Source organism: Toxorhynchites rutilus, chromosome 3 (assembly GCF_029784135.1).
Source record: "Toxorhynchites rutilus septentrionalis strain SRP chromosome 3, ASM2978413v1, whole genome shotgun sequence".
Lineage (NCBI taxonomy): Eukaryota > Metazoa > Arthropoda > Insecta > Diptera > Culicidae > Toxorhynchites > Toxorhynchites rutilus.
Genome location: NC_073746.1, coordinates 176,552,410 through 176,578,877, shown reverse-complemented (window position 1 = coordinate 176,578,877; position 26,468 = coordinate 176,552,410). Strand labels below are relative to the sequence as shown.

General features: G+C 41.5%; 2 protein-coding genes across 8 annotated transcripts in view; one reads left to right on the top strand and one right to left on the bottom strand.

The window, feature by feature from the left end:
* Positions 1-339, top strand: part of LOC129780223 (solute carrier organic anion transporter family member 74D) — a 62,213-nt gene extending 61,874 nt beyond the window's left edge. For all 5 annotated transcript variants that reach the window (XM_055788260.1, XM_055788259.1, XM_055788256.1 and 2 more), the window contains one exon: positions 10-339. In XM_055788260.1, the coding sequence (XP_055644235.1) occupies positions 10-143 (134 nt within the window). In that variant the 3' untranslated portion in view covers positions 144-339. The remainder of the gene's footprint in view (positions 1-9) is intronic.
* On the bottom strand, positions 215-25,418 carry LOC129780224 (F-box/WD repeat-containing protein 5). Of its 3 annotated transcripts, XM_055788263.1 has the most exons (8): positions 24,825-25,415; positions 24,421-24,578; positions 18,568-18,745; positions 18,069-18,503; positions 17,665-18,020; positions 17,270-17,610; positions 836-986; positions 215-768 (listed from the first exon to the last, which is right to left on the bottom strand). In XM_055788263.1, the coding sequence occupies exons 1-8, from the start codon at positions 25,159-25,161 to the stop codon at positions 670-672; spliced, it is 2,055 nt and encodes a 684-aa protein (XP_055644238.1). In that variant the 5' UTR covers positions 25,162-25,415; the 3' UTR covers positions 215-669. The 3 variants fall into 3 exon arrangements, with proteins under 3 accessions (XP_055644238.1, XP_055644237.1, XP_055644236.1); XM_055788262.1 differs by having other exon boundaries at positions 17,270-18,008; positions 24,825-25,418; XM_055788261.1 differs by having other exon boundaries at positions 17,270-18,020; positions 24,825-25,417.
* Positions 25,419-26,468: the final 1,050 nt, after the last annotated feature.

Below are 26,468 nucleotides of genomic sequence, written 5' to 3'. Positions count from 1 at the left end.
CATTTACAGCTTTGACCGCTATCGGAGTCTTCTTCGATGTGCTGGTGTGGTGGTATGGCCGAACATTGGATTTATATGGTGACAGAGAGGCAGAAAAGATAAAGACCATCAAAGCGTCCCAACCCAATAATACTAGGATGTGATATGTTAATTGATAATCTTGCTTAATTTTTATTGCGAAGAATATCTGTTCGGATAAAAATACAAAACTCCGAACTTTTCCCGGATTTTTATTTAAAACAATAATAAAATAGAATAGAAACTCTGAACTTTTCAAATACAGTTTTATACATTTGTGATCTACAGTAAATAAAATTTGCCTTTCGCGATTTTGATGCACTTGTTGAAATACAACAATCCAAATCTACTTCATTTGCGGTGAATCAACACTAACAATATATATTTATGTACAATCTAATATTAAAACGGAAATATTCTCTATTCAGAATCGGTTAAGTATTCACTTTTTCGGCGTATGACAGGGATCTTCTTCGATAACCAGTAATCTTGGATCCCTCAATACCAAACAATTCACAATTGACTTCAATATATCACTTGTCAATGACGCTTTATCGACTAGATTTCGATCGAAAATTTGCAATGTTATCAATATTAACAAGAAAATCCATTAACACGAGATAAAACGCGACCCGCGCAATCCGCTCCGTTCTATGGAACCGCTGATTTTGCTTTTACTTTTCTGAATTCAACCGCTTTGCCAACGGGTTGTATGCCAAGTTTTTTCGCTTGAGATAGCGATCTCCAGATCTAACGGAATTCGAATGTTCGGTTCAGCGGAAGAAATAATAAGGAAATGAGTTACCATACGACCTACCTTTATTTCATAATCATCGCTCGTAGTCACGAGCATTTCGTTGTCTCGCGGATTGAAGGCTACACTGTTGACAACATCTCCATGCTGATATTTAGCCAAGCAAACTCCGTAGTATCGATCCCACAAGTACGCGTGCATATCTTCAGCGCCGCTGTTACGAAGAAAAGAGAAAGGAAAATATGATTTTGAAAAAGACGCTCTACGTTGTTCCTGCAAATAATTCTTCGGTTCAATATGCAGGGTCCGCCGACTCTGGTGCATGGAAGAATCTATAGATGAATTTGATAATGAAAGTTCTACGTTTCGTCAATCTTGGATAAGTGCAGAAGGTTTGAGCCCTGTATACTCTATACCAGTGGTACACATCTAGCTGACCGTTATGACCATTGCGGCCCGTCGGTCCATGAATATTTTCTTTTTCTGATAAGTGTAGCAGAATCCACATCGCCAGTAGAAACGTTCGGTGATCAACAAAGATCGTGTATTCAAAGAGAAGTGTTCCAGAATGTTCCTTTTTAGGTACATATTTATCAGAAAACTAGTTCGTTTGATTCGCAACGAAGCTATTGCTATTGCTGATGGAGCTCAATATGAAGAGACATTATTAATCGCAATGTAAAGCGTCGATGGTAAAAAAAAAGACGGGTGGGTAATGTCGGGGACATAACCGGAGTGACGTAGGACTATACAAAGGGGACAGCTTTTGTTGAATATATATATTAAATATATTGTTTTATTTTCTTCTCCTACGTGAATACCTACCTATCTACCTGAAAAATGGATCAGTTTACTGTTTACTCTTTATGAACATGTTGGTGGTTCTGAAAAGAACCTTTGGTGTTGTGTTTTTGTTATCACTCGATATTCCCATCTTGTTCGGTTAAACCTTCCTGTTTAGCTATTGCGTTTGCCACTCGCAACAGCTTTCACAGTTGGAAAATTTCTTCCCATCCAGCTTGAACATGTTGTTCAGTAAATTACATTTAATGCGACGTGCCGGAGAAGCACTTTGCCACTCACTGAAACTAATTGTTGCCTTGATGAGCGCCGAACCGAAGCTGCTCTGTTCTTGATGCGGGTTTTCTGATTGTCGTGAGCAGCTTTGCAAGCCAACTCGAGCACTCCGACGGCCGAAACTCTATAATCGCTGTTAGGTATATTGGTGCTCCGGCACCAATCCGTTCGGCCTAGTTACCCTTGCGGAGCAATCAGTGAATGCGACCAACAGGGAACTGGAGACCTGCACGGCTCGAGTGAGACTTTGCCTTTCCCTTAACTTGTCCTCCTTTGTTACGTCCACGATGCCGATGCCGTACAACCACACGGGTTTACGGTTTGAAAGAAAATAAGATATTTTTTTGGGGTCCGCGTGTTTTATACTCTAGCGGTACACACTCACAGGATAGAGACAAATCGGCAGACTCAGCCAGAGGGGCGAGTCCAACGAGACGAACGAATGAGCGTTAAATGGGAGCGATGGCAAAAAATTACATTCATTACGATTTGTTCGCTCGTTGGATTCACATGCAGGATAAAAAGTGTCCTTTTCAGGATCACAAAATTATCTTCAATCTAAAGAGTTTATTGTTTTGTTATCACTCGATATCCCCATCTTGTTCGGCTAAACCTTTCTGTTTAGCGATTGCGTTTGCCGCTCGCCACAGCTTTCAGATGGAAAATTTCATCCCATCCAGCTTTGTGACATGTTGTACAGTAAATTACATTCAATGCGACGTGTCGAAGCGCCACTCAGTGTCGGATTGGAGGCGATATTAAGCTGTAATTGAACATTTGCGATGACAGTGGTACAGTGTCGACTTTCAATGTGGGGTCATAATTTGGATCTCTATGTTTACAAAAATGCCCAACTAAATAAGTCGCATTACATGTCCGTCCAATTAGCTAAATGTCGAACTAATTGTAAATTACTGTACTTCCAATCTGGAAACAATTTAAGAATTGCTGAAAATTGAATAATCAGGAAAGTCCCCAACTATCAATAAGCTCAGAACAACTGCCAAATTCACATACTCATCATATCCTGGCAAACAAATTATGAAAAAATCAATTTGTGTTTTATTATTATTTTGGATAATGTTTTAGAAAGCATTGAACTGTATTTCGTAAACTCTTTTTTGGAAGGTTTAATGGCCCTGAAAAGCGCCTTGTTTTATGGAATGGTTCCAATTTAGAAAACTTAGTACTCGTGGTTTTGAAAAAAACCATTTCGAATGCCCTCGCCTTGTTCTGGATTTGCCACCAAACCGATGTGGTGTACGGTTTGAATGCGAATGATCGTTACGGAAGGAAGGAAGGAAGGTATTGTATTATAGAGACTTTAAACTTTTGCAGTTCATTCGTCTCTAGCCTTGAGAAAGGCCCTTTGAAAACTCTACTCTACTCTACTCCAGCGCTTCCACCTCCGCCCTCTTGCCTTGAGAAAGGCACTCGATCCCTCGCCGTCCAGCCCGTCCAGCAACGATGTTGTCCAGTCGGTGTCCACACAAAGAATTATCGTTACGGCAGCGGAGCGGGGATTTTTAAGCTGACTGGTTGGCTCGAAAATTACGCATGTGTGAGACTGCGACCAATGTTTCGTTCATTTTTTTCTTTTTCTGTTCCAATCGTGCTTCATTCTATTTCGCTGCTGCTCTGGTTGCCCGTTTTGGTCGGTACGATTTGAGGAGCACAAAATGGACCAATCAAAAATGGGCACATAGTGCATTTTGACAATGCTTGATATTTCACAATTATTCAATTATTTATCTCAAGAAAAATGAAATGTTATTCGTTATGATAGATGCGTAGATATATTTCCTATCAATTGATGCAAAAACCTTTGCGATCTATTGAGAAATGCTCGAGTTATAAGCGTTCCAAATCTTGCATTTTTTCCTACTTGTTCAGTGCCTAGATTTCCATTTCACATCCTATATCTTCCGGTTAGACGTAGTCCTACGTCAATACCCCGAAGGAAGTCGCGTTGTTCCAATAGGGCGCTTGCAGCGTGCATTTGTATTAGTGATCTGTTGGGCAGGCAAAAGAGATCACTGCATAGGATTTATATGGATCGACAAGATTGAGCTTTGTAAAAATAATTATTTTAGCGACATAGTTACAAAAATTACGCGCCACTCTGTATTAATAACATGCGAACATGTGTCTTTACATAGAAATATTTACCTTTAGCGTCAAAGCCATATACACGGAGAAAATTTGAAATTTCTGTTATGGCTATGATACATATCAATAGAAGCAGATTGATTATTCAAAAAGTTTCACAGAGACACTTCAAATGATGATGCGCAACAAAATTTTTGTACCAAGTTGAGCTTCCACTCCTTGCGCACACATGCGCTCTGGCGAATGAGCATGCTCCGAAACACAGATAAAATGTTTGGATGTCAGCGGCGTGGGGGCGAGCCCAGTTTTAAGCTGAGTTTTACGCTGAAATTTGCGCCGTGCTTACGCGTCGTGCTGCGCGCTTGAATCTGGATTACTCTCTCTGTTGAGATATTTTTCTTCACACAAGCGTATACGGTTCAAATGGAGGCGCGCTGTGGTTTTTATGCTTTACTTAGAACGAACGAAGACAAAGCGGGCGCTAGAATTTGATGTGTATGTGTGGATGTGTGTATAGAATGAGACGCGCATCACACAAGTGAGAAGAAATGTTTAGTATCTGAGTTCTGTGCCGGGTACATTTTGCGCTGTCGTGCGTATGAATTTTGTGCTCTTCGCACCAAGAGAGAATACAAGTTTCCTTTGAGCGCGCGCTGATGAAAATTCAACTCAAGCGCAGCGCTGTGTTTGTTTTCTGAAGACTGACCAGAAAGATCAACCAACCTTCAGATATGATTTCCGGATACCTGAATGCTCTGCGGAGAAGTGCAATATGGTTATAAAATTGATCGAAAACGAAGAAAATCCATCAATTGGCTAATCCATGGAAAATACAAGGAAGAATTCGAACGTGAGCTCGAGCCTCTGTGTCTCGAATCTAGGTTCGAACATGCTGATAATACTTTCCTGTTATTTTTTCGAGTCAAATCTATTGGGAAAGTCGCTCAATGAACATCGCGAAATATGTGCTAGTAAGTTGAGCAATATGCGTCACACAAAAGCTCTTGTTCGGAAAATAGCTTGCCTAACTGTTTCACAAAGTTCATGTTCGTTCTATGAAATATTTCGCGCTAATAAAAAAATTAGTGGATTATATCTATGATATAACCGCAAGGTTGACGTGAGACTACCTTAGCTGAGCAATCATTTGTTTGTATTGATTAAATTCTTGATTGATTGAAACAGTTTCCGAATTCAATTGAATTCAATATATTTGCTTTGTGTGTAAAAAGATTGAACAAATGTCATGTGAGGTTAATGCATCCATTGTGATAGATTATGTTCTTCGTTACAATTAAATTTAATGACAGTCCTCTTTTATGTTTGGCGTGATGCCAAGGACAAAATATGTGAACGGAAGAATTATCAAACGATTATTTTATTTTACATTTCCCTCTGAAGTTTGCATCTCTCAAGTGTACGTACTTCTCGATTCGCGAATTTGCTTGAAACTTGAAAGTTCATTCGCCTCTAGTGTCTGCACGATTTTCCCTAGTTCCTAAGTTCAGAAGGTCGTGATAAGGAAACATATTCCAGTCTGCACAAAGGCAAGCGAGTACAAAAGTTTTCGCAGTTTGCATTTATTTTCAAAGCCGATTTTCCCCAAAAACTTAGATTTGAAGTCTGTGGTGGGGAAACACATTTCAACCGGAACAAAAATACCCCCGACTTGCATGAATTTTCAACGCCGATTTCCTCCAGGCACCTTGGTTTTGAAATCTCTGTTAGGGAAAACATTTCGGTGGGAACAAAAGCTCCCCCTACTTTCATCTGTTTGCAATGCCGGTTTCTCCAACGCTGCATGGCTTTGAAGTCTGTGTTAGGGAACGTTTGTCGACGAGAACAAAAGTCCCCCTACTTTCATGTATTTGCAATGCCGATTTCCCCAAGGCTGTTTGGTTTTGGCTGTGTTGGGGAAACCGTATATCGGGCCAATCAAAACGAGGCAGTTAGGGCGTTTAGATAACGCTTAACATTTTACAGTTATGCAATTGTTTATCTGATGAAAAATAACATTTTATTAATTGCGATAGACGCGTAGAAAAATTCCCTATCAATTGATGCAAACATCTTTCCGATCCGGTAAGGAATGTTCGAGTTATAAGCATTCGAAATCTTTCATTTTTTCCTGCATGCACCTACAACAAACACGTGTACAGCCATTCCATGTCAAACCGAAATAGTGGTTCTCAGATTTACGTTGAGAATGGTAAATTTGTACTTTATCGCAAAACATTAGACCAGTGTTTGGATATCTATCAATATTGAATGATACACAATGTGTCATGCAAGTAACCTTTCACGAATATATAACTTAACATGAATGGATGTTTCAAATACTTGACCGAATGACAGTACTCACATTTGTTGCACCAAATGATTATACGAAGCGAGCGTTTTTTTTAGCGTTCGAATCAGGGATGCCAAATGTAAAGAAATGTCTCTATTTTTAAGATATTTGAAAATATGCGAAGATATTTATAGGCTTGAAAATTATTGGAAAAACAATTTGAATAACAAATCGTTGTTATTTTGTTTTGCACGCTGTCAGTTTGAGATAGTTTTCTTGAGAATCTCTAATATAGAATCATTATCGGACACAATTTTCATTCAAAATTCACTCACAACATGCAAAAAAAAAGTATTGTTCTAAGAAACAGAATGCATATCCGATTTAAAAAAGTACCTTTTCATTCATTACTTTATTTTGACGCGTATTTATTCCACCTGTAAATCTAATATCATTTTCATTCCACAATTGGTGCTGGCAAGGCGAAATAATTAAAATAAAAAAAAAATTAGACTGCGATTTATAGCATCACATACTTCCGGAATTATCTTAGCTATGGATGCTTTGGAAGTCTAAAAAATATCTCCAACAATCTGAAGGATATCCAGAAGAAAGTAGTTTTTTAATTTCACTATTGCAGGTATAGCATCCCTCATGAGTGTATCTTGACGTTGTATTTTGGACCAATGAAACAGTGTTTCCACTTATTCAGGTGTTTTTCTCAACACTGCTCGGTACTCTAGAGGATCATCATCGTAGAGTTCCTTCAATATTGTATTTGTTGCTCCTTTTCTTTGCATCCAATTCCTGGCCCGAATCCCCTTGCCTTTCTGCTTTTTCGGATAGTACCTTCAGTTCGAAGAAATTCAGCACAAATTATTTTTATACACGGTCAGCGTGTATTTCGCGATAAAATTGTGTAATGACAAATACAACTGAAAACCTGAGACGAAAACTGCCAATAGAAAAGTCGATTTCGGGTCAATCATCTGTCAAATTCAGATCTGATTACTGTTTCTAACTATTGGATGGATATTTGAAAAATCATCTGGCATCCCTGGTAAGCCAATGATGTAGTACTTCATTACTTCATCCATAACCGCATTCGAGGTATGGCTATTAAATAACGACACTGCGCGACTGGAAGGCGCCCTAGAGGGGTGGGGGGAAACCGTAATTTTCAAAATATAACCCTTTTTCGTAACCAGTCTCGTTATTTAATCAGGGGTATGACTAAAACGTCAAATCGCTCATATTGCCAGTGTACCCAATATTGCTGCGGTTCACTGACATTTTGGTTCTGTCAATTACTGTTGTTTGCAGCTCGGTCCGGTTATATAGTCGAATAGTTGCTAACTTTAAGCTCCATGTTAAATGTGAACACCTCCATGTGCAACCGAAATATGAAAATCGCTCATGCAGTTAGAAATAAAGCAGCGCATTTTTCTTTATTTTTACTATCTCCGTGATTTCAACGATTTCAATCCTCGCAAATGATATGTTGGTAAACAAATGACGCCATATTGATTTTGATTTTGGGTAGCCTATATTCAATTGATGTCTAACCCCTGTATTTAATAGCCATACCTCGTATATTGTGGTGAATTCACTTCACATTCAATAAATCCTTTTCCAATTTTTTAACCTCTTTTATTTCAAATATGTACAGACGGTTAAAAATTCCTACAAGCAACAATTAATAACAAGGTAAGTACAAATCTTTGAATTTCACATTAACTTACGTTTAGTATTTTTTACAGAATTCACAATATATATTTTTATTTCAGCTAATCCAATTCTCTTTTAAGGTTCTTTTCAAATTTCCCTTTCCAGCTTTACGCAATTCACTTTGATGCCTTTTGTTTACCACTATTTGACATATCGTCCTTTTCCATTTCCATGGTTCCTCTTCCAAAATATTGGAGAGAGGTGCGACGACTGTGTAGTTGGAGCAATGATGTTGCGTCAAGGTGACACAGTCGTAACACTCCCCCCGGGTAGACCTGTCTCCTGGTTTACTTCTCTAACGCGCCGAACGTCAAGTACCGCCAATTTAACCACTGGGCGCTCGTACACCCCTCCTGTTGCTGTTTGTACTGCTGCAGATCTTACCCTTCCGTCTTTACCTTTGTTCACGGAGATGACACGCCCTTTGGGCCAGCAGTTTCTCGGAAGTCCAGGGTCGACTATAACCACGATGTCACCCACCTCTATTGCCTTGACGTCGCTTAACCATTTTGTGCGCATGGTAAGATCCGGCAGATAATCGCGAGATAATCGCCGCCAAAAAACGTTCGCCTCCACTTGTGAAGTACGCCATGACCGTTTCAACGCCACTGCGCTGTCATCCAGTAATGTCGCCGGTTTGAGACCACTAGACGAGCCCAAGAGAAAATGGTTTGGAGTAAGAACAGGCGCCTCTGGATCGTCAGCCGGTACATGCGTCAACGGACGTGAGTTGATGATGCTCTCAATCTCAATCAACAGACTCCGAAGAACTTCGTCGCTGAGTAGGCAGCGTGGTTGGATCTGCTGCAGGTTCCGTTTCGTTGTTTGGATCAGCCTTTCCCAGGATCCTCCCATGTGGGGGGACGCTGGAGCGAGAAAGCTCCATTCAGTGTTAGGGCTGACGATCTCCTGAATGATCTTTTCCTGGTCCAACTCCGCCAATGTCGCCTCGAGTTCCTTGCTGGCGGCCACGAAATTTGTGCCGCGATCACTGAATATCTGCTTCGGGACGCCTCGTCGCACCATGAAGTTCCGGATCACCATGATGCATGAATCTGCATTAAGTGAATGCGCTACATCTATATATACCGCCCGGGTCGTCAAGCATGTCACTAGTACGCCCCACCGTTTTTCCGATCTTCGCCCTACCGTCACCATAAGCGGACCGAAATAGTCAATCCCCACGAAAGTAAATGGTCTACTGTACGCCGCCAATCTAGCTGCTGGAAGATCGCCCATTAAAGGCGCCTGGGGAACTGCTCTCTGGTTCTTGCACAGTTGGCAGCTTGCCTTTACGTTCCGGAACACCACACGTAGTTTCGGGATCCTGAACACTTGCCGTAGCTCGTTAACCACGGTCTCGTTGTTACGGTGATGATAGCGTTCATGATTCAATTAGTTCAATTGTTCAATTAGTTTTGTTATGTGATGCTGTCTCGGAAGGATGATTGGATTTTGTGTATCCATCGTAGTATGCTCGCTCCTGCTGATTCTGCCACGCATCCGCATCACCTGCTGCTCATCCAGAAACGGGTTCATCGGGTAGATCGTACTCTGCATGGGTAGTGCCTTTATTGTGCCGTTGCTACTCGAAAGAATGCTGACTTCCTCAGGAAATGATTTTTTCTGTGCTTCTTTGAAGAGAAAGTTCGAAGCTTGCTGCAATTCTGTGCTGGACAACGAACCGCATTCACGCTGGATCATCGAGCGCTTGCTTCGACTGTTCCTTAAGAACCGAAATACGAATGCTATCGTGCGGACCAGTCGTTTCCAATTACTGAAATGTTCCACGTTGATCAACGATTCCACAACAGTATCATGGTGAAGTAAGTGAGCACGTATCTCCTGCTTGGTTGAACCTGTTGTGAAAGGCTCGACCGGCCAATTGTCGTCCTTCTGCCATAGAAACTCCGGTCCCTTGAACCACCGACTTTCGCTTCTCAGATCTGGCAAACGTTGCCACTTGGTAGCTTCATCCGCGACATTATCCTTGGTGCCGACCCATTTCCAGTCTGGGATCTCGCTGGTCTCCAAGATGTCACTGACCCGAAAGGCCACGAACTGTGAGTAGCGCCGATGGTCCGATCGTATCCAGCACAGTACGTCGCGAGAGTCGGTCCAGAAGAACTTCTTGTTTACTTTGAAGGATAGACTGCTAGTCACGGTGTTTGCTAATCGTGCTCCGACGACTGCGGCTTGCAATTCGAGCCTAGGGATCGATACGAACTTCAATGGGGCGACCCGGGACTTTGCCACTACAATTGCACACTCCACAACGCAACCTCGCTGAAAACGTAGATATACAACAGCTGCATAGCCGTCCTCGCTGGCATCGACGAACGTATGTATCTGCACATCAGTTTTTAAACCTATCGACGTGAGTAACCGGTAGCATCTTGGTATGCGGACATCACGTACCGATGGAAGGTCCTTCAGCCACCTCTCCCATTTCTCATTGATGTTTTCTGGGATTTCCTGATCCCAACTGATTCCCGAGCGCCAAATCTCCTGAAGCAGGACTTTGAGGAAGATTAACAAATGTGAAAGAAATCCCAGAGGGTCGAAGATGGCCATCAATGTTCGTAGCACCTCTCTCTTAGTTGGTCGTCGTTTTCCTGACAATAAGACATTATCGTGCTTCGGCGATAGCTTGAATGTGAGTATGTCCATTGCAGTGCACCACCACATACCAAGGATCTTCTCAGTGGCTAGTTCCGACCCAAGATTCAGACTTTGATCATCGATTGATTCGTTATGCAAAGCAGTAAGAACAGCAGGAGAGTTCGATATCCAATTACGCATCTCGAACCCGGCTTGCGCGTGGACGTGCCGAACATCTCGAGCCAGCTGAATCGCTTCGTCTTCCGTCTCCGTACTAGCTAACATATCGTCCACATAGTGATTCTTTATGATTGCTTTAGCTGCGGCGGGATACTGTCCTGCATGTTTCTCCGCGTTCATATTTTTTATGTACTGGGCACAGCTTGGTGAACAACAGGCACCAAACGTCATCACTTGCATGACGTAGGTACTCGGTTCCAGGTCCGTCGAGTTATACCGCCATAGAAATCGCTGGCAGTCTTGATCATCCATCGAAATTCTCACTTGATGAAACATCTCCCTCAGATCACCGCAGATAGCCACTTTGTTCTCCCGAAACTGTATTAGTACGGATACGAGGGACGTCATCTGATCCGGCCCAATTAGCAGCATCGAATTCAGGGATACACCGTTGGTTTTTGCTGCAGCGTCCCAAACGATGCGCACTTTTCCCGGTTTGTTCGGGTTGAGGACAGGAAAGATCGGAAGGTACCATACTCGTTTCTTCTTCTCCGATAACTCCTTCTTCGATAGTTTGCGGATGTATCCTTTCTCCAGATATTCACCAATTTGCTTACGGACCACTACTGCTACCTCAGGATCCTTCTTTAGTCTGGATTCTAAGCAACGCAGCCGTTGCAGTGCCATTGGTTTGCTGTTTGGAAGGCGGAAGTCATCATACTTCCAGAGCAATCTGGTTACGTAGTGTCCACTTTCGTCCTGTGTTATTGTTTTGAGGATGTTTTCAGCCCGTTGATCTTCGGTTGATACTAGTGAGGGTTTGGGTTTGGCAATTCCTAAGATTTCGATGGAAAAAAAATCGATTACCGCATTCTGGAGTGTCGCATCGTTCGTCCCATCGCAGGAACACCTTTGAAGACTATGATACCCTACGAGCTCTTCGCTTGACTCCGTACCACCGTGTATAATCCACCCCAGTCGCGTTTTTGTGGCGATTGGTTGGCACAATTTTCCTTCCCTTCCTTTCAGCGGAAGTGTCAGGTTAGCATTGTCGATTCCAATTAGAATGCGTGGTATGATTCAACCGGAATACCACGCAGATAGAGATACTGGTACGCTAGCTCATTTACGTTTACGGACTGGTGGAACAGGTCGAGATTGGAGACTGTATGTACCTCTTGCAGGCGGTATTTTTTATGGTTCTTCTCTATACCAGAAATTTCAATGTCCAGCTGTAGTGAATCGTTCTCAAATCGGCTTTTGTTGCTCGTCCAACGAAAACAAAGAGGTACCGCCTTTCCACTGAGTCTTAGCTCTGTCGCGAGATCGGAATCCATCAACGTAAGAGACGATCCATCGTCTAAGAATGCATAGGTTTTCACAGTTCTTTCAGGACCGTATAGAATAACGGGAACGACACGGAATAGCGTCTTATTCGTGGACTTCAGATGTGTGTTGCACTCTCTATCTGCGGTACTCTGCACAGTAGCTATCGGTGAAGGTTCCTGACGTGAAGCATTTGCATTCGTAGAGTTATCTCGATGGTTGTTGTGGAGAAGCTGATGATGCTTGAACTGACATCCATTCTTTCCACAAACTTGATGAGATTTGCACGACGCTTTGTGCTTCTTCAGGCATTTTCTGCACAATCCAAGCTCCTTTACTGTTGCCCATCGGGAGTTATAGCTAAGTTCGGCGAACCGTGCACACTTATCGACGCTGGGGCAACAGAATTTACACACAAGGCAGGTTTGCGATCGTGGATTAGACGATGATGACTTGACGGATTGATTAGTCTCGCTCCGCTCGGTGTCCTCCTCTTCCGTGTGTGCGTTCAAATATGCTTGATCCTTTTTGCCAACGGCTGCTTTCGAATCAAATCTCGGTAGCGCAGCAATCGGGCAAACCGTCTCAGCAAGATCGCTCAACCATACCGAGAAGGTGGTGAGATTTACACACGAAAGAGTTCGTCGATATTTCGCCCAGTCAACTTTGAATGATGAAGGTAGCTTGTCAACAAGTTCACGTAGAAGCACAACGTTGTAGGAGTATTCGTCCAACTGGCAGGCTTCGATCGTTGCACACAGGTTCTGGACAGCCACAGAAAACTCAATAAGCGTGTCCAGTCTTTCTGACTTCGGAGGAGGAGTGGTCTTGATCATCGCAATCAAATTATGCACGATGACTTCGGGATTGCCATATAGCAGCTTCAAGGTTGAGATAATTCCTGGCACGTTCGATGGATGCATCAATCTGCACTTGACTGCTTCGAATGCTTTCCCTTTCAAACATTTCTGAAGGCGCACCAGATTCTCTTCTGGTGTATAGCCACACATGTTCGTCGTGGTAATGAAGCTTGAATAAAATAATGGCCACTCCTCGGGAGTACCACTGAACAACGGAAGTTCCCGTGATACTGCTTGGCGAGCGGCCACTTGGCTACGCGATAAGTTGAGTCCATCATCTTCCACGGCCATTTGTCTCGGGGTAGATCGTTGTGCTGGATTAAATCCACTGCTATGACCTCCATGGTTCTCGATCCGCGATGGAAGCTGGGTACTGACATCTATTCTCATCTGTCTTAATTCGGGAATTATTTGACACGGCAGCTGATTCGATTGCACAACGGGTTGCGGTAACAAGTGATTTTGCTGGGGGTGCGGTTGTAGCTGTTCCTGCCGCACCACGGGTTGAGACGGCAACTGATTCTGTTGAACGGTGATTTGAAGTGGTAAGTCCTGACGTTGCTGAGCTCCTCTCTGTGGAATTTGGTCTGGTTCAGATGTTGGAACTCCTCGCATCCACTGATTCACTTTGTTGTTCAGTGCTTGATCATCTTCTTCGAGCCTTCGCCGTCCTAGTCCGTCTTCGAGTCTTCGGCCATTTCTCGTAGCAACTCGTGTTTCTTCCGGAGATACTCCCGTTTCTTTGCTTGTTCCTCTTCCTCCAGTCTCCTTTCATCTTCAAGAATCTGCAATTCCAACTGCAACCTTTTCTCCTTCCTGGATACTCGAATATTTGTTCCGGAACGCTGACTGGCGACTTCGTCCCGACCTTGCTTCTTGTTGTCAGGAGCTTGTTGTCCTAGCGGTGCGAATCCGATCCTTTTGGTCGTCCTCGCAGGTTGGCTGGCGACCGGCATATTCCGTGACGAAAGCGGTGTGCTATGTTGCAGGGAAGAAATAGGCTGAGAACCACTGGAGGGTACTGTAAAACATTGAGCTTGTGTGAACACTCCTGGATAATAGCTTGATACACACGAACTCGGCGGAAAGATCACATAAGAGGACTGTGTCAAAGTGGACGGCGGCATGGCGAAAGGCAGTGACAGATTGGGCATTGAAATCTGATTAAATTGTTCAAATGTACCAGACGGCACTATCGTAGTTGATGGAACGGTGGTAGTCAATGGAACGTACGGAACGTGAGGAACTGTGGGGGCGTACATAGGGGGTGGAACTTGTATATTTAACACATGCTGCATTGATTGCGCAACGGGCGCAAGTGGCTGAGCCGTTGTCGTGATGACGGCGGACACAAAGTCATCTTGCACTACCGCCTCGAAGTTCTCAACTAATTGAGTTGCTTGCGACGATGTCGGAATGTATCCATAAACATTTGCAAGTGTACTTACTGGCGGAGCATTTGGCGGAGTTCGATACGTCTTACTTTGCTTCTTGATTCCTCCCGAAGGGGATCCGGTAGCTACCTCACACGAGAAGCAGAAAAAATCCTGATTCACGACGTTCTCGGTGACGCCCACGCATGCGAAATGGTACCAGTTGTCGCATTTGTCGCACTGAACCATACGACTGTTGTCCAAGTTTGTGCAGGCCTTGCAATGACGGTCCATGGTCGTTTCGAAGACAGCGATCTCCTCCTGTTGTTGCTCGTAGCGTCGTGGCATGGCGTTAGACTCCCGGCGGTCTTCCAGTCAGGATAAACGAATTTTTTAATGTGGTGAATTCACTTCACATTCAATAAATCCTTTTCCAATTTTTTAACCTCTTTTATTTCAAATATGTTAAACGGTTAAAAAATTCCTACAAGCAACAATTAATAACAAGGTAAGTACAAATCTTTGAATTTCACATTAACTTACGTTTAGTATTTTTTACAGAATTCACAATATATATTTTTATTTCAGCTAATCCAATTCTCTTTTAAGGTTCTTTTCAAATTTCCCTTTCCAGCTTTACGCAATTCACTTTGATGCCTTTTGTTTACCACTATTTGACATATCGTCCTTTTCCATTTCCATCGTTCCTCTTCCAAAATATTGGAGAGAGGTACGACGACTGTGTAGTTGGAGCAATGATGTTGCGTCAAGGTGACACAGTCGTAACATATATCGTTCCGTTCTGTCATAGCGAAAACCGCTGCACAGACAAGTACAGAGCGACAAATGATTCAAGGTAATTACGTCATCATTCGGTCACCATTTACGGAGAGCGGCGAATGGAAACGAGAGAGTTTTTGTTTCTCAATGAAGCAGTGTTGCTAGTAAAATTTTGCGGTCTATATATATATATATATATATATATATATATATATATATATATATTTATATATATATATATATATATATATATATATATATATATATATTATATATATATATATATATATATATATATATATATATATATATATATATATATATTAAGGGATAGCAGCGTTGAAAAATTTAAAAATATAATCTAACTACCTTTCCTGAGCATCTACAAAGCTCAATATTCACATAGTTTACAATCGCTGAGACTTTGGATCAGGATTTGTTGCTGTAATTGTAAATATGAATCATTCACTTTGCGTAGTCCTTATGATTCTGCTGTTTCATGATGCATGGAGAGGTTCGACATGTAATGAGTTAGAGGCGAAGAAGAATATAAACTTTCTGCACCGAAACCGTTCATGACGATTTTGGTTTGCTTGATTGTGTATCTTGAAGTGCAAACCGATGCAGAGTTGTCTTTTGTGTCATGATTTGTAACACGTAAAAACATAAGATGGGGGAAATGATTTCTGGAAGATCAAATTAGAACAAACGAATGAAAGCGAATTATTCAGTGAAAGGATCAATCGGCAAACACTTCATTAGACCCATATTTTTATTTTTTTTATTAGGCTACCCATTTCCATGTTATGGTGCTCCGTAAAATCAACCAATGAGCTAGCCTTTTTTAAAAAAATATTGAACTTGTAAAAAAGATGGACTTTATTTTCGTAATTATTGATCGTAATCATTTTTTATTGTTTTCATGGCTTTATAGGCTTTATAGAGGGCGCTATATTTTTTCTTGAAAGCTAAGGGTTTTTCACATAACATATTTCAATATCAGAGATGCTATTCTTTCATTTTTGAGATTTGATTTTTCGAAGTTAAGTTGAGTTAAACGATTAAAATTCGTTTTTTTTTTGTAAGTTCAATATTTTTTAATAAAAGGCTAGCTCATTGGCTTCAATTTGGTATGTATATATGAATTTGATCATCTAAATCGGTTCAGTGGTTCAAAAGTTTTGAATTTTTGAAAAAAAAATATTTTTGGGAAAAAGTGGAAAAAATGATTTTTCGGACCAACCTGAAATAAAAAATGGCCACCCTAACGAAAAAAAAAATACGAGTCTAATATTTTGCGGTAAAGAACAAAACTACCACTTTTCATGGAAATCTGAGAACCACTATATCGGTTTGGCATGGAATAGCTGTGTATTTCCACCACGCCAGCCACAACTGTATAGATTCTCAACCGTATGGAGTCTATTGCGGAAGAAAAGATGTATTCAACTCCTCAAGACTCCACCTGGATATCTCTTCAGATGCCGACAGGGATGCGGTTAAAAAGAACCACTTCGTACGAGAAACAGCATTGAGACCCCCGAAAAAAAAAAAAAGAGCCAATTGTATGTGACAATACAGTGGAGTATCGATTATTCGCGATAACGAGTTCTATTATAAAATCATAGGCCTCCCCGGAATTTGTCAGTGAGTGATAGGCTCATGCTCTTTTTTTGTCATGGCTTTTATATTACTTGGCCACTGGTGTACACGACCATAAAAATGGATACTTTCTGTGTTGAGAAAACATAGTTTTCATGCTGAATCTTCGTTTTTCGTGTTTGCACCTCATTTTTAGTCCTTTATTACGTTATTTGTGATCTTCGTTATCCGTGGTGAGCTTGCCCGACTATACCACGGATAATCGGGGTTCTACTGTACTTCATGTTAAATGTTAAATTATTTGATGTTGAAATTTTTTTTCGCGACAATTTTAACTACCGCTACAGAAATGAACCAGCCTAGGAGGCTGAAAACCACTCTTAAAAAAGAATAAAACAAACAATGGATTAGTTCTACGAAATTATTGCAAACGAAAGAATTAGCAAAACATGTTGGGATCAGTCTATGGAATAAACCAGGAATAACCTAGTAAATGATGTCATGTTATAAGAGATTTTGCTGCTACAAAATGTTATAAGTAAGACTACGTCACAAAACATGAAATTCTTACCTTGCAACATAGCTATCGCAAACGTCCAGAAAGATGAAGAAGCACTCTGTATTGGGTGTATATGCTTTATGCGCTCTGAGCATTGTGCCCACCTTCTTCAGCGTCATAAGATCGATCACGTGAATATCAATCTCTTGTGCTATTGGAGGTGGCTCCAGTGGATTCCGTATCACGTAATTCTTGGGCCAAGGCCGGCTGTTAACGTACAGATACCGGTGATCTGGACTCAAACCCATCCCAATTATATGCCCATGTAGATCGATGAGCTTGTCAACTACATCGAAACGGTCGGCCACCGACTCATAGTTGGCCCAGTTGGGTTCTACCGGAGGAGTTTCGTTCTGTAATATATATTGGAGGCGGATTTCTTCTTGTGACATCTCTCGCATAATTACCTCCAGCTCGCGTTGTCGTTCCCGCAGGGCAATACGCTCCTTCAACGAAGGTCCGGGATCCAATCGGCGTGGAAAATTTACACTGCCTATTCGTTTGAACCCGATTTGGTGAGGTGTGTACGTTTTGGACCCTGTTGAGAATATCAAATATTTTGGACAAAGGTTATCCAAATCATCCACTTCCGACATATCGTCGTCTTCCTGATCGTCGTCATCATCCAAACAGTCGTCAGAGGATTCGTAGAAACTATCTTCATACTCTCGCCGAAACTCATCCAAATAGTGGATGGGACTGGCATAGTCGTGATTCTCCAAAGGGACATATGGAAAATCAAGATCGATTTCTGGAATAAAAACTATGCAAGCGGATAACACTACATCGATTCAATTAGAACAATACCAACCTCTACCAGCACGATAGACATCCTCCATCGCTTGATCTTGATTCATTTGATAATGCGAGAGCGGATTCCCTATTCTTTTATCTTCTTCCTCATCATCATTACTGCTTCGATCGCCAGCGCCTCTGGAACCACTGGGTCCTTCCGTCCCGGTTTCTTCATTCTTGCTCGCAATATCATCATTCAACCAGGGACAATTCGCCACCATTATAGCCCTTATTGAGCTGGCATTTCTATTGTAGAACTTGTACATCTGGTTACGAATAGGTGTATGTTCCGAATCAACCTCCTGATTTGCCTTGTTCAACCAGAGTATCGATGTACTAACCAAATGCGCCAACCAGTTCAGATCGCCAGACAGCAAATGTTGATCGCTAAACCATGTACCGAAGATGTCATAAGGTCGGTTAGTAACGCGACATTTCAAACGAAATCCATCTGAGAAGAGAAAGAAAATAGACAATTAGCTAGGAAGAAAACCACGACGCTAGCCAATATATACTTTGAACCGTGAATACGGCAATCTCTCCGGAGGTACTGTGTGGAGATCCGAAGTGGACACCAGACACCAACAGTAACGTATCACTTTGATTGAACTGTGAAAATTGGGTGTACTTCCAGCTTAATTTACGCATGTCATATGAATCTCGAATCGTCGATGGATATGCAGAATTCCAAACCTGTAAGGCAGAGAGTATATATGTGAGATAGTTGTTATTCATTTCATCGTAATTCTAAAATCATTTAATTCTATATTTATTCTATTTGATCAGGGATCTCTAAGTTCTGTGATTAACATTTTCATTGCTGTTTTTTTTCCAATTCATTTATTTGTAGGACAACAATTCAATCGCATAATTTTCGCGGAGCCGCTGATTCAAAATTTGTTTATACAAAATTTTAACATCTAGTCTCAACCGAAGGCTGCCACACGCACTGTTTTGACGTAAGACTTCGTCTTACATTAAGGGTGCGAATCAGAAAACAGGTTACGTTTTTATGGAATAAAGTTAACGTTAATAACTATTTTTGCTGTGAACGGATTTTAACGATTCGCATACCAATCGAATCGGAAATTTTCTAAGATGTGTTCTACATTACAATCCCATAGTCTGTATATGGTTTAAATTGATTAAATTGATGAAAATTGGAAGCATTCCCAATTCCCCATACATTTGTTCTGTCCATTTGTGTGCTTTCCCGAATAGAGCTGTCAATAACGGACAACTTATGCAGCCGCCAAAATAGAAACAACGAATGGGGATAGCGAAAACCTAGCTTTTTTATCGCTGCAACTGTGTGCATCTGTTAGACGCGTGTTTGATACTTGTTGAATGGCGATGCACGGAAGATGCCTCTCGTTAAATACTCAGTGCAATGCTTGCATTGATATAAAGAAACAAATTGCGACATATGATCAATTAGTGTATTGTTCTCGCAAAGACAAGAAAGAATTGTTACTTCTCGAAATTATTCTAAAAAAATCACGCAGGCTATTAAACCTTTTCAGGGTCGCCGGAACTTTTTTCTCGGATACAACACCTCGATTTTTTTTCTTTAAAGAGTTTAGGAACGCTCTACCAAGACGGATTAATCCAGACGTCGTGTGGTACTCACATCCACTAAAACCTTCAGATACTTGGGATACGATTCGGCCAGCGGCACTGGACCTCTGATCTTCGCCGTCACGACATGATAAGCTTCGCCCCCAAAGCAGTTCGATTTGCTCTGTCTAATTTCCCGTTTCAAAGCGGCTCTAGCTGCTCGGTACACAGTACTACGCTACTCTCTGTCAGCACTATTACTTTCTCGCTGAACCCTTCGTCTGGTTCGAAGACAACTAGCGCGAAGACTGCGGAGTGTTTCGTTCCACCAGTAAGCTGGACGTCGTTCATTCTTAATGTATATTTTCGTCGGCATGGTAGTATCGCATGCTATCACCAGAAAATCAGTCATGTTTTCCGCGTTCCAATCCGAAGTTCCGCTATCTAGATAAAGTACTTCAACGAAAAGGTCCTTTTCGAAAACATTCGTCTTACAATTCTGCTTACCGCTTGTTGTCTTTCGTACTGTCACATGGTTTCGTTGACCGATTCTATACCGGATCGCCTGGTGATCGCTATGTGTATACGATCCGCACACTTTCCACTCCGTGTTCGCCACCCACGGCAGATTGCAGAAGGTGACGTCGATGATTTCGATTTCGCGGCCATCTTTCCGGAAGGTGCTAATGGTACCTTCATTGAATAGCGTCACTTTCAGCTTTGCGAGAGCTTCCAGTAGACTGTACCCTCTTACTTTGGTACATCTACTTCCCCACTCCACCGCTCACGCGTTGAAGTCACCTCCAATAACGATCGGTTTCCTACCGATTAATTCCGCGGTCATTGCGTCTAGCATTTGGTGAAACTGCTCGGGGTGCACAGCAACTGCAGATGAAGAGTCCATTAATTTCTTCAATAACGAAACCTTCATATGAGCCTTCAACCACTTCCTGGATAGGATATCTGACCATCACCTGTGTTATAGCCATTTCTGATCTGTCCGTCACCCAATTTCCGTTATTGCGAGGTATTCGATACGGTTCAGCTACGATTGCAATATCGCATCTTGATTCTGTTGTTGACTGTCACAACAGTTGTTGAGCTGTGTTGTAATGTTTCAGATTGATCTGGGTTACCTCCGTTACTGCAAGTTTGCTAACACCTTCTTGTACGAGGGACACTTGAAGCCTCCTATCGCATGGTCGCTACCGTCCTCTGATTTGCAGAGCAGCCATCTAGGTTGCTTCGTGCAGTCTCTCGTGCCCTTCCTCGCCGTATTTCATGCCCAGATCAGATTTGTCGGGGCCTATGCGGGCTCTTCCCTGATGTCCAAAGCCCATTCACTTGAAGCATCTCTCCATCCGCTTGATCACCCGCTTGATTTTCAGCGAGCACACTGACCATTTATCTTTAATCTTGGCCTTCTTTACCATTTCAGTGGTTGCATCCGTCGAAAGCCGTATCGCGCCGTTTGCGTGCCACCATACGCCTCATCGGTTCATCGGTGTTTCGCTCAGCTGGCATCGCGTTGGTATTTTACGCCTAAGTTCCTCGTCTGTAGTGATTTCGACCAGATACCTGTTCTCGCCCACTGTCCACACGCATTATAGCATTGTGCTAATGACTAGGGATAGCATCTGGTTTTCTACTGGCTGTCGGAGGTGGGCGACGATGAGATGAGGGGATACGACAAACAAACAAACAAATGACAAAATAAGAACACAGAGGCATTAATTTCTCGCGAGCCGCGAAATCCAAACATGTCTCAGATAGGAATGTAGGATTGTCTTCCTTGGGCCTCAAGTGTATTCAAAAGATGCAATCTGGATGCAAACTGCGTGATAGATGTCATCGTAACTGTTATAACACCGTTAGACATTGCTTTGAACAAGGTTTATTCTGTAGAGATGCACATCTAGCGAGTAGTGGTTGGACATAAGTCTTCTCGTTAAACGAATGAAGTCACGACTTACGTCCAAACCTTTGAACCACGCTCTCGGAGAAACATTTTGTACAATAGAATGCAACCTCCGACCAAACCTTCAGTGTCCCAATCGGTTTGGTATTCGACTACTCAAGAGAGAACTCTGAGGCAATAATTGGAAAAATTCGTCATATTGAATCTGTATATCAAACAATTCGCCTTCCTGGGTACCCACCTATGCGAGAGTGTCCGCCTTCTCAATGTCACAAATTGAGCAACGAGAGGAGACCCATACAAAGGTTAGCTTTCGATCAGTGCACTCATCTGCTGCCTCACTTTCGTGACGAAATAAGATGGGACCCTACTTGTTTTCATCGACTGGAGTGCCTCAAGCAATGGTCTGTAGGCTTTTTGGAGATCATACTCAATGCGAAGTCGATTGCAGCCAATTCAGCAACATAAACGGAATAAGGTTCCTGCAGTTTACGGAAGGCTGAGCAAACCCAAGCCTAATTCTAGCCAATACTTCAGGTCCACTACTTATCTCAAGCCATGTCAAGAAAATTTTCAACCCGGAAAAATTCTTGGCCGATCAGGAATTGAACCCAATCAGCATTAGCCTTGAATTTACAAAGAAATTCCCGCTTTACTAGATACCCGACACAACCTGTTAATGCGATCATTTTCAAGACCAGACAGCTGAGCAAACCTAAGCCTAATTCCAGTCGATACTTCAGGCCCTACATTCAACTTGGAATTCTGCAATGAGATCTGCAACAACGCAGAAAAATCTCGTTATAATTATCTGTTGAGAAGAACTTACGAGTATTCCGGTCGAGCTATCCTTAGCTTCATTCTGGGGTGGCATTTCGCATTTCGAAACGAGTGATTTTTATTCGTTTCGACCACTTCTGTCATCATGGATCTCGAAGCGAGTTCGAAACGAGTAAAACGAATAAGGCTGTAGTATAGTTTCGAGCATAGTTTGTCATTACATAACATTGTGTTCGAGAGTTTTTTAACTCGAAACGAGAACAAATGTCTCAACAGGAAATGATTGATGCTCGTATGAGAATGTGCTAGTTAAACGTTGATTTTAATACTAAACCTTACACCAAATAAAATTTCAATTGTATTTCCTTTGGTTTTGACGTCTATTTGAACCAGTATGTGAGTATAAATACAATATTTTGGTGTGGAGCCGATCTGGCGTGGAGGTAACATCCAAACTTCTCACGCTCAAGATCACGAGTTCAATTCTCACTCCCGACATTCTTCCAAAATGGAAGGTAAAAGTGACGAACCAGCCAGAAGCGTTGAAAGTCACTATAATACAGAAAAAAAAACAGTATTTTGGTATATTGCATAATTAATAATTTGTTATTTTGTTTTTATTTGTTATTTGTTTTTGATTCCACAAAGAAGCACAATAAACATTCTCAAGAGGAACGTTTGACGGAGTTCATGAAGGAACATTCGGATCTCGCTCGAAATTTGCGGAATATCCCTGATGCGAAGAGGACTTCTCACAAATTATGGGACAATTTAAAGAAAGCAGCTAATAAGCGAGGGACACCGGTTCGGGAAGTTTCGTAGTGGAAAAAAATACATGTGTTCATTTTCTGTAGGCCTTAGAATGGGTACATGAGTACCATCACTATCTTGAATCTTGAATTTGTCGATATTGTATCCAATTCGATCCATTTTTCGCATAATTTTTTTTCTAAAAGTGGCATCATTTCATTGAACGCTGATGAAACCGTTTGTTGAGCCATACCAAGTGAAAAGTTGCCACCTATATTAATTTGGTACGACCCACTGGTCAGAAGGTTCAAAGCGACCGCTAATTTTTAAGCTGCAGGAATATCAGTGCTTCTGAAAGTTGGTTGAAACACGGTGGTATCCAAAATATTTTTCAATGCCTCTCGGCTAATCCTGAAATACTAGCGAAACCTTAAAACAAAAGAATAAATGGGTTGCCGAAAACGTATACACATAGGTCTAAATAAACACAAGCTCTCGCAAACAAAAATCAGTTTATATATTTTGCTTTTTTATTCGGATATCATTTTAGAAGCCATCGTATTTTGTAAATAAATTTTAACTCTTTAGTAAATGACTTGGTGGCCCTGAAAAGCGCCAATAGATTTCGTATCGTTCTCACGATGCCGAAAGATATGCAACATATAGCCCTTAATTTGGAAAGCTTCGTTCATCAAACGTCAGGCGTTTTTATTGCTTTGGTATGCGAAATACAATAAAATATGTATATAACGTAATGCTGTTTATTATTTGTTTATTGCTCCGGTGTGCGAGCCGCCTTAGAGTATGAGCTCCACACAATTAAAACCCGTTGCCATCGCTACGCTCCTGCCGACTCAAACGATTAGCACATCCTTTCTGCTCCACGAATGATGTTTTCGGAAAGCAACAGTCAAATTTATATCATTCCATTTGCGGTAGAATGACAAGTAGGGGGGGGGGGGGTGTTTACAATATGATTCTTCATTTGTACCCAAATTATATTCCGCTATTACTATGTTTGCTCGTTTTGGTTGGAGGCATTTGCGAAGCACAAATCGGACCAATCAAAACGAGGCACTCAATGCGTTTGGACAATGCTCGACATTTCATAATTATTCAATTGTTTATCTCAAGTAAAATGAAATGTTATTAATTGTGATAGTTGCGTAGAAATATTTCCTATCAATTGATGCTAACACCTTTGCAATCTATTAAGTAATGCTCGAGATGTAAGCGTTCAGAACCTTTCATTTTTCCTACTTGTTCAGTGTCTAGTTTTTCATTTTACTCCCCATATCTAACGGTTAGACGTAGTCCTACGTCAAAACATATATGATCCAACCTTTGCCATATCAGTACTTACAATGACAAATCCATCTTTGGAACACGTTGCAAACATTTTCCCATTGTGCGAGAAGCTAACATGCAACACCTGATGTGAATGATTCGTCAATACATCAGTCATTACCATCGGAACATTATCAGTGAGCCGTTTATACTCGCATCTCCAGGATTCCGCACCTGAAATGACATATGATTAACAGATATTAGAATTATTAAATTAGTAACATTTCTCTTTCGTTTTTTTTTCTGCGCAGCCCAATGTTCGTATGCCGTTGCAAATTCGGTGAGGTGTTTTGTTTACACTACTAATCCAATGTATTAACAAGTTGACGCCGATGAAGTTATTCATGCATGGTAAGACGTAATAATGGCATAAGCGAATGAGCAGCGATTATTCAGAAAAAGCAACAAAACAGTACCCACCTGGCTTCAGGCTAATATTTACATCCACATTAAATTCCCGTTGGAAATATTTCCGCCAAATGTAGTCATCTCGAGATAGTTTATTCCAGCGTTTGCACGTCTGACCAGCATTCAAAATATCTTTTGGTTCCAATCCAAAGAATATTTTTGCAAACACTGGCTCGGGTATAAATACCCATGGAGAGTTCTCACAGTACTCAACATCATCATCATCGCCGCTGCTAGTTCCGGCGCAGGAACAAACATCGGTTCCTTCACTAGGCGCTCTATCATCTTTTCCAGGCTGTTGACCTTTTGAAGATGATGGCACTGATGTTGAAGCTGATTCTTTCGACATTGCTTCTTCGCTGCTAGATTTCCCACTGGCTACTATTCCACTAACGTATTTTAACAGAAATAAAATTAAACAATTTAATGCTGTTTTCAGGAGCAATAAACGTAGATGTATCGGAGATATGCAGCAAAACTATTCGAAATTATAGTTTCACGGACTGTATTTCACCTATTCCACAGTTTCGCAAGCAACTGACTCATGCACAACTCGATGGAAAGTGAATGTAAATAATAATATAACAGCAACACCCGTGTCCAGCAACAAAACGTATCTGACAGCTGATTGTTACGAGATTTTTCGCGTAACTTTTGAAAGGGACCTATCTGCATTGATCGATTCATTCATCGACATTTTATTTCGTTGATAACTCCGATAACTCAACGGTAAAAGCATTTCTTGATGTGTTCGGAGATCAAGAGTGTAAAAGGCAAATTGGTGTAAATCTGTCTGAAAGTCCGTGAGAAAGAGAAAGTTAATGAAGAGAAACGATAGGCCCTTTTCAAAAGTTACACCGAATTTGTCAATGTTCATTCGTCGATTTTATATGAATCATCTGATGAATTCCATCGTATTCATCGTATTCATCTGAAACAAATATTCGAAGTGAATTTGCGAATGGGTGCGTGTCACAATTAATGAAGTGAAAATTGCAGCTCTAAGGATAAAGCGCGATTCACATACAACATCCACGTCACGTTCACGTTCCGTCACGTCACGTTGCCTCAATTATTCTTCCATGCAATTCCTATTGAAGCATTCACATACACGGATTTTGACGATTTACACACTAAATGAATCGAATATTCCATAAGATATATTTATTATGGTATACATTAGAATCCCCTGGTTTGTAAATGGTTAAAATTCATGAAAACTTTAAGTGTTTCCATTTTCCCATACATTTGTTCTGTCCATTTGTGTGCTTTCCCGAACAGAGCTGTCAATAACGACCAACTTATCGACGACTAACGGAGGGGAAATCATAGGATTTTAAGTCTCCGTGAACAAAGGAAAAGTAGAAGAATGAAGGGGAATACTTGCCTAGAGTATAAACAGTGGATCTCGCTGAGGCAAACTTTCACTCGGCATCAAACTGTTGAGCAATCTAGTTCACTTTGCTTTCGCTGCGTTTCGATCTAAGTTTGGACCCCACCAGTGGTAATCCAACTTGGATATCGTCGTTTGGTTTTGACGTAGGACTACGTCTTTTATTTCTATACCGTGGTGTAAAATCAAAGTTTCGAAAACGAAAGTGTTACGCCGGAGACCGAGATTTTGAGCATTAATAGCTCTTAAACAACTGAACGAAA

Coding starts and splice junctions, on each gene's coding strand:
- LOC129780224 (XM_055788261.1), bottom strand. CDS start 25,161: ATGTCGAAAGAATCAGCTTCAACATCAGTGCCATCATCTTCAAAAGGT. Junction 18,746..24,420: donor CCAAAGATGGATTTGTCATT/GTAAGTACTGAT, acceptor TCTGCCTTACAG/GTTTGGAATTCTGCATATCC. Junction 987..17,269: donor TGCGATAGCTATGTTGCAAG/GTAAGAATTTCA, acceptor TCTTCGTAACAG/CGGCGCTGAAGATATGCACG.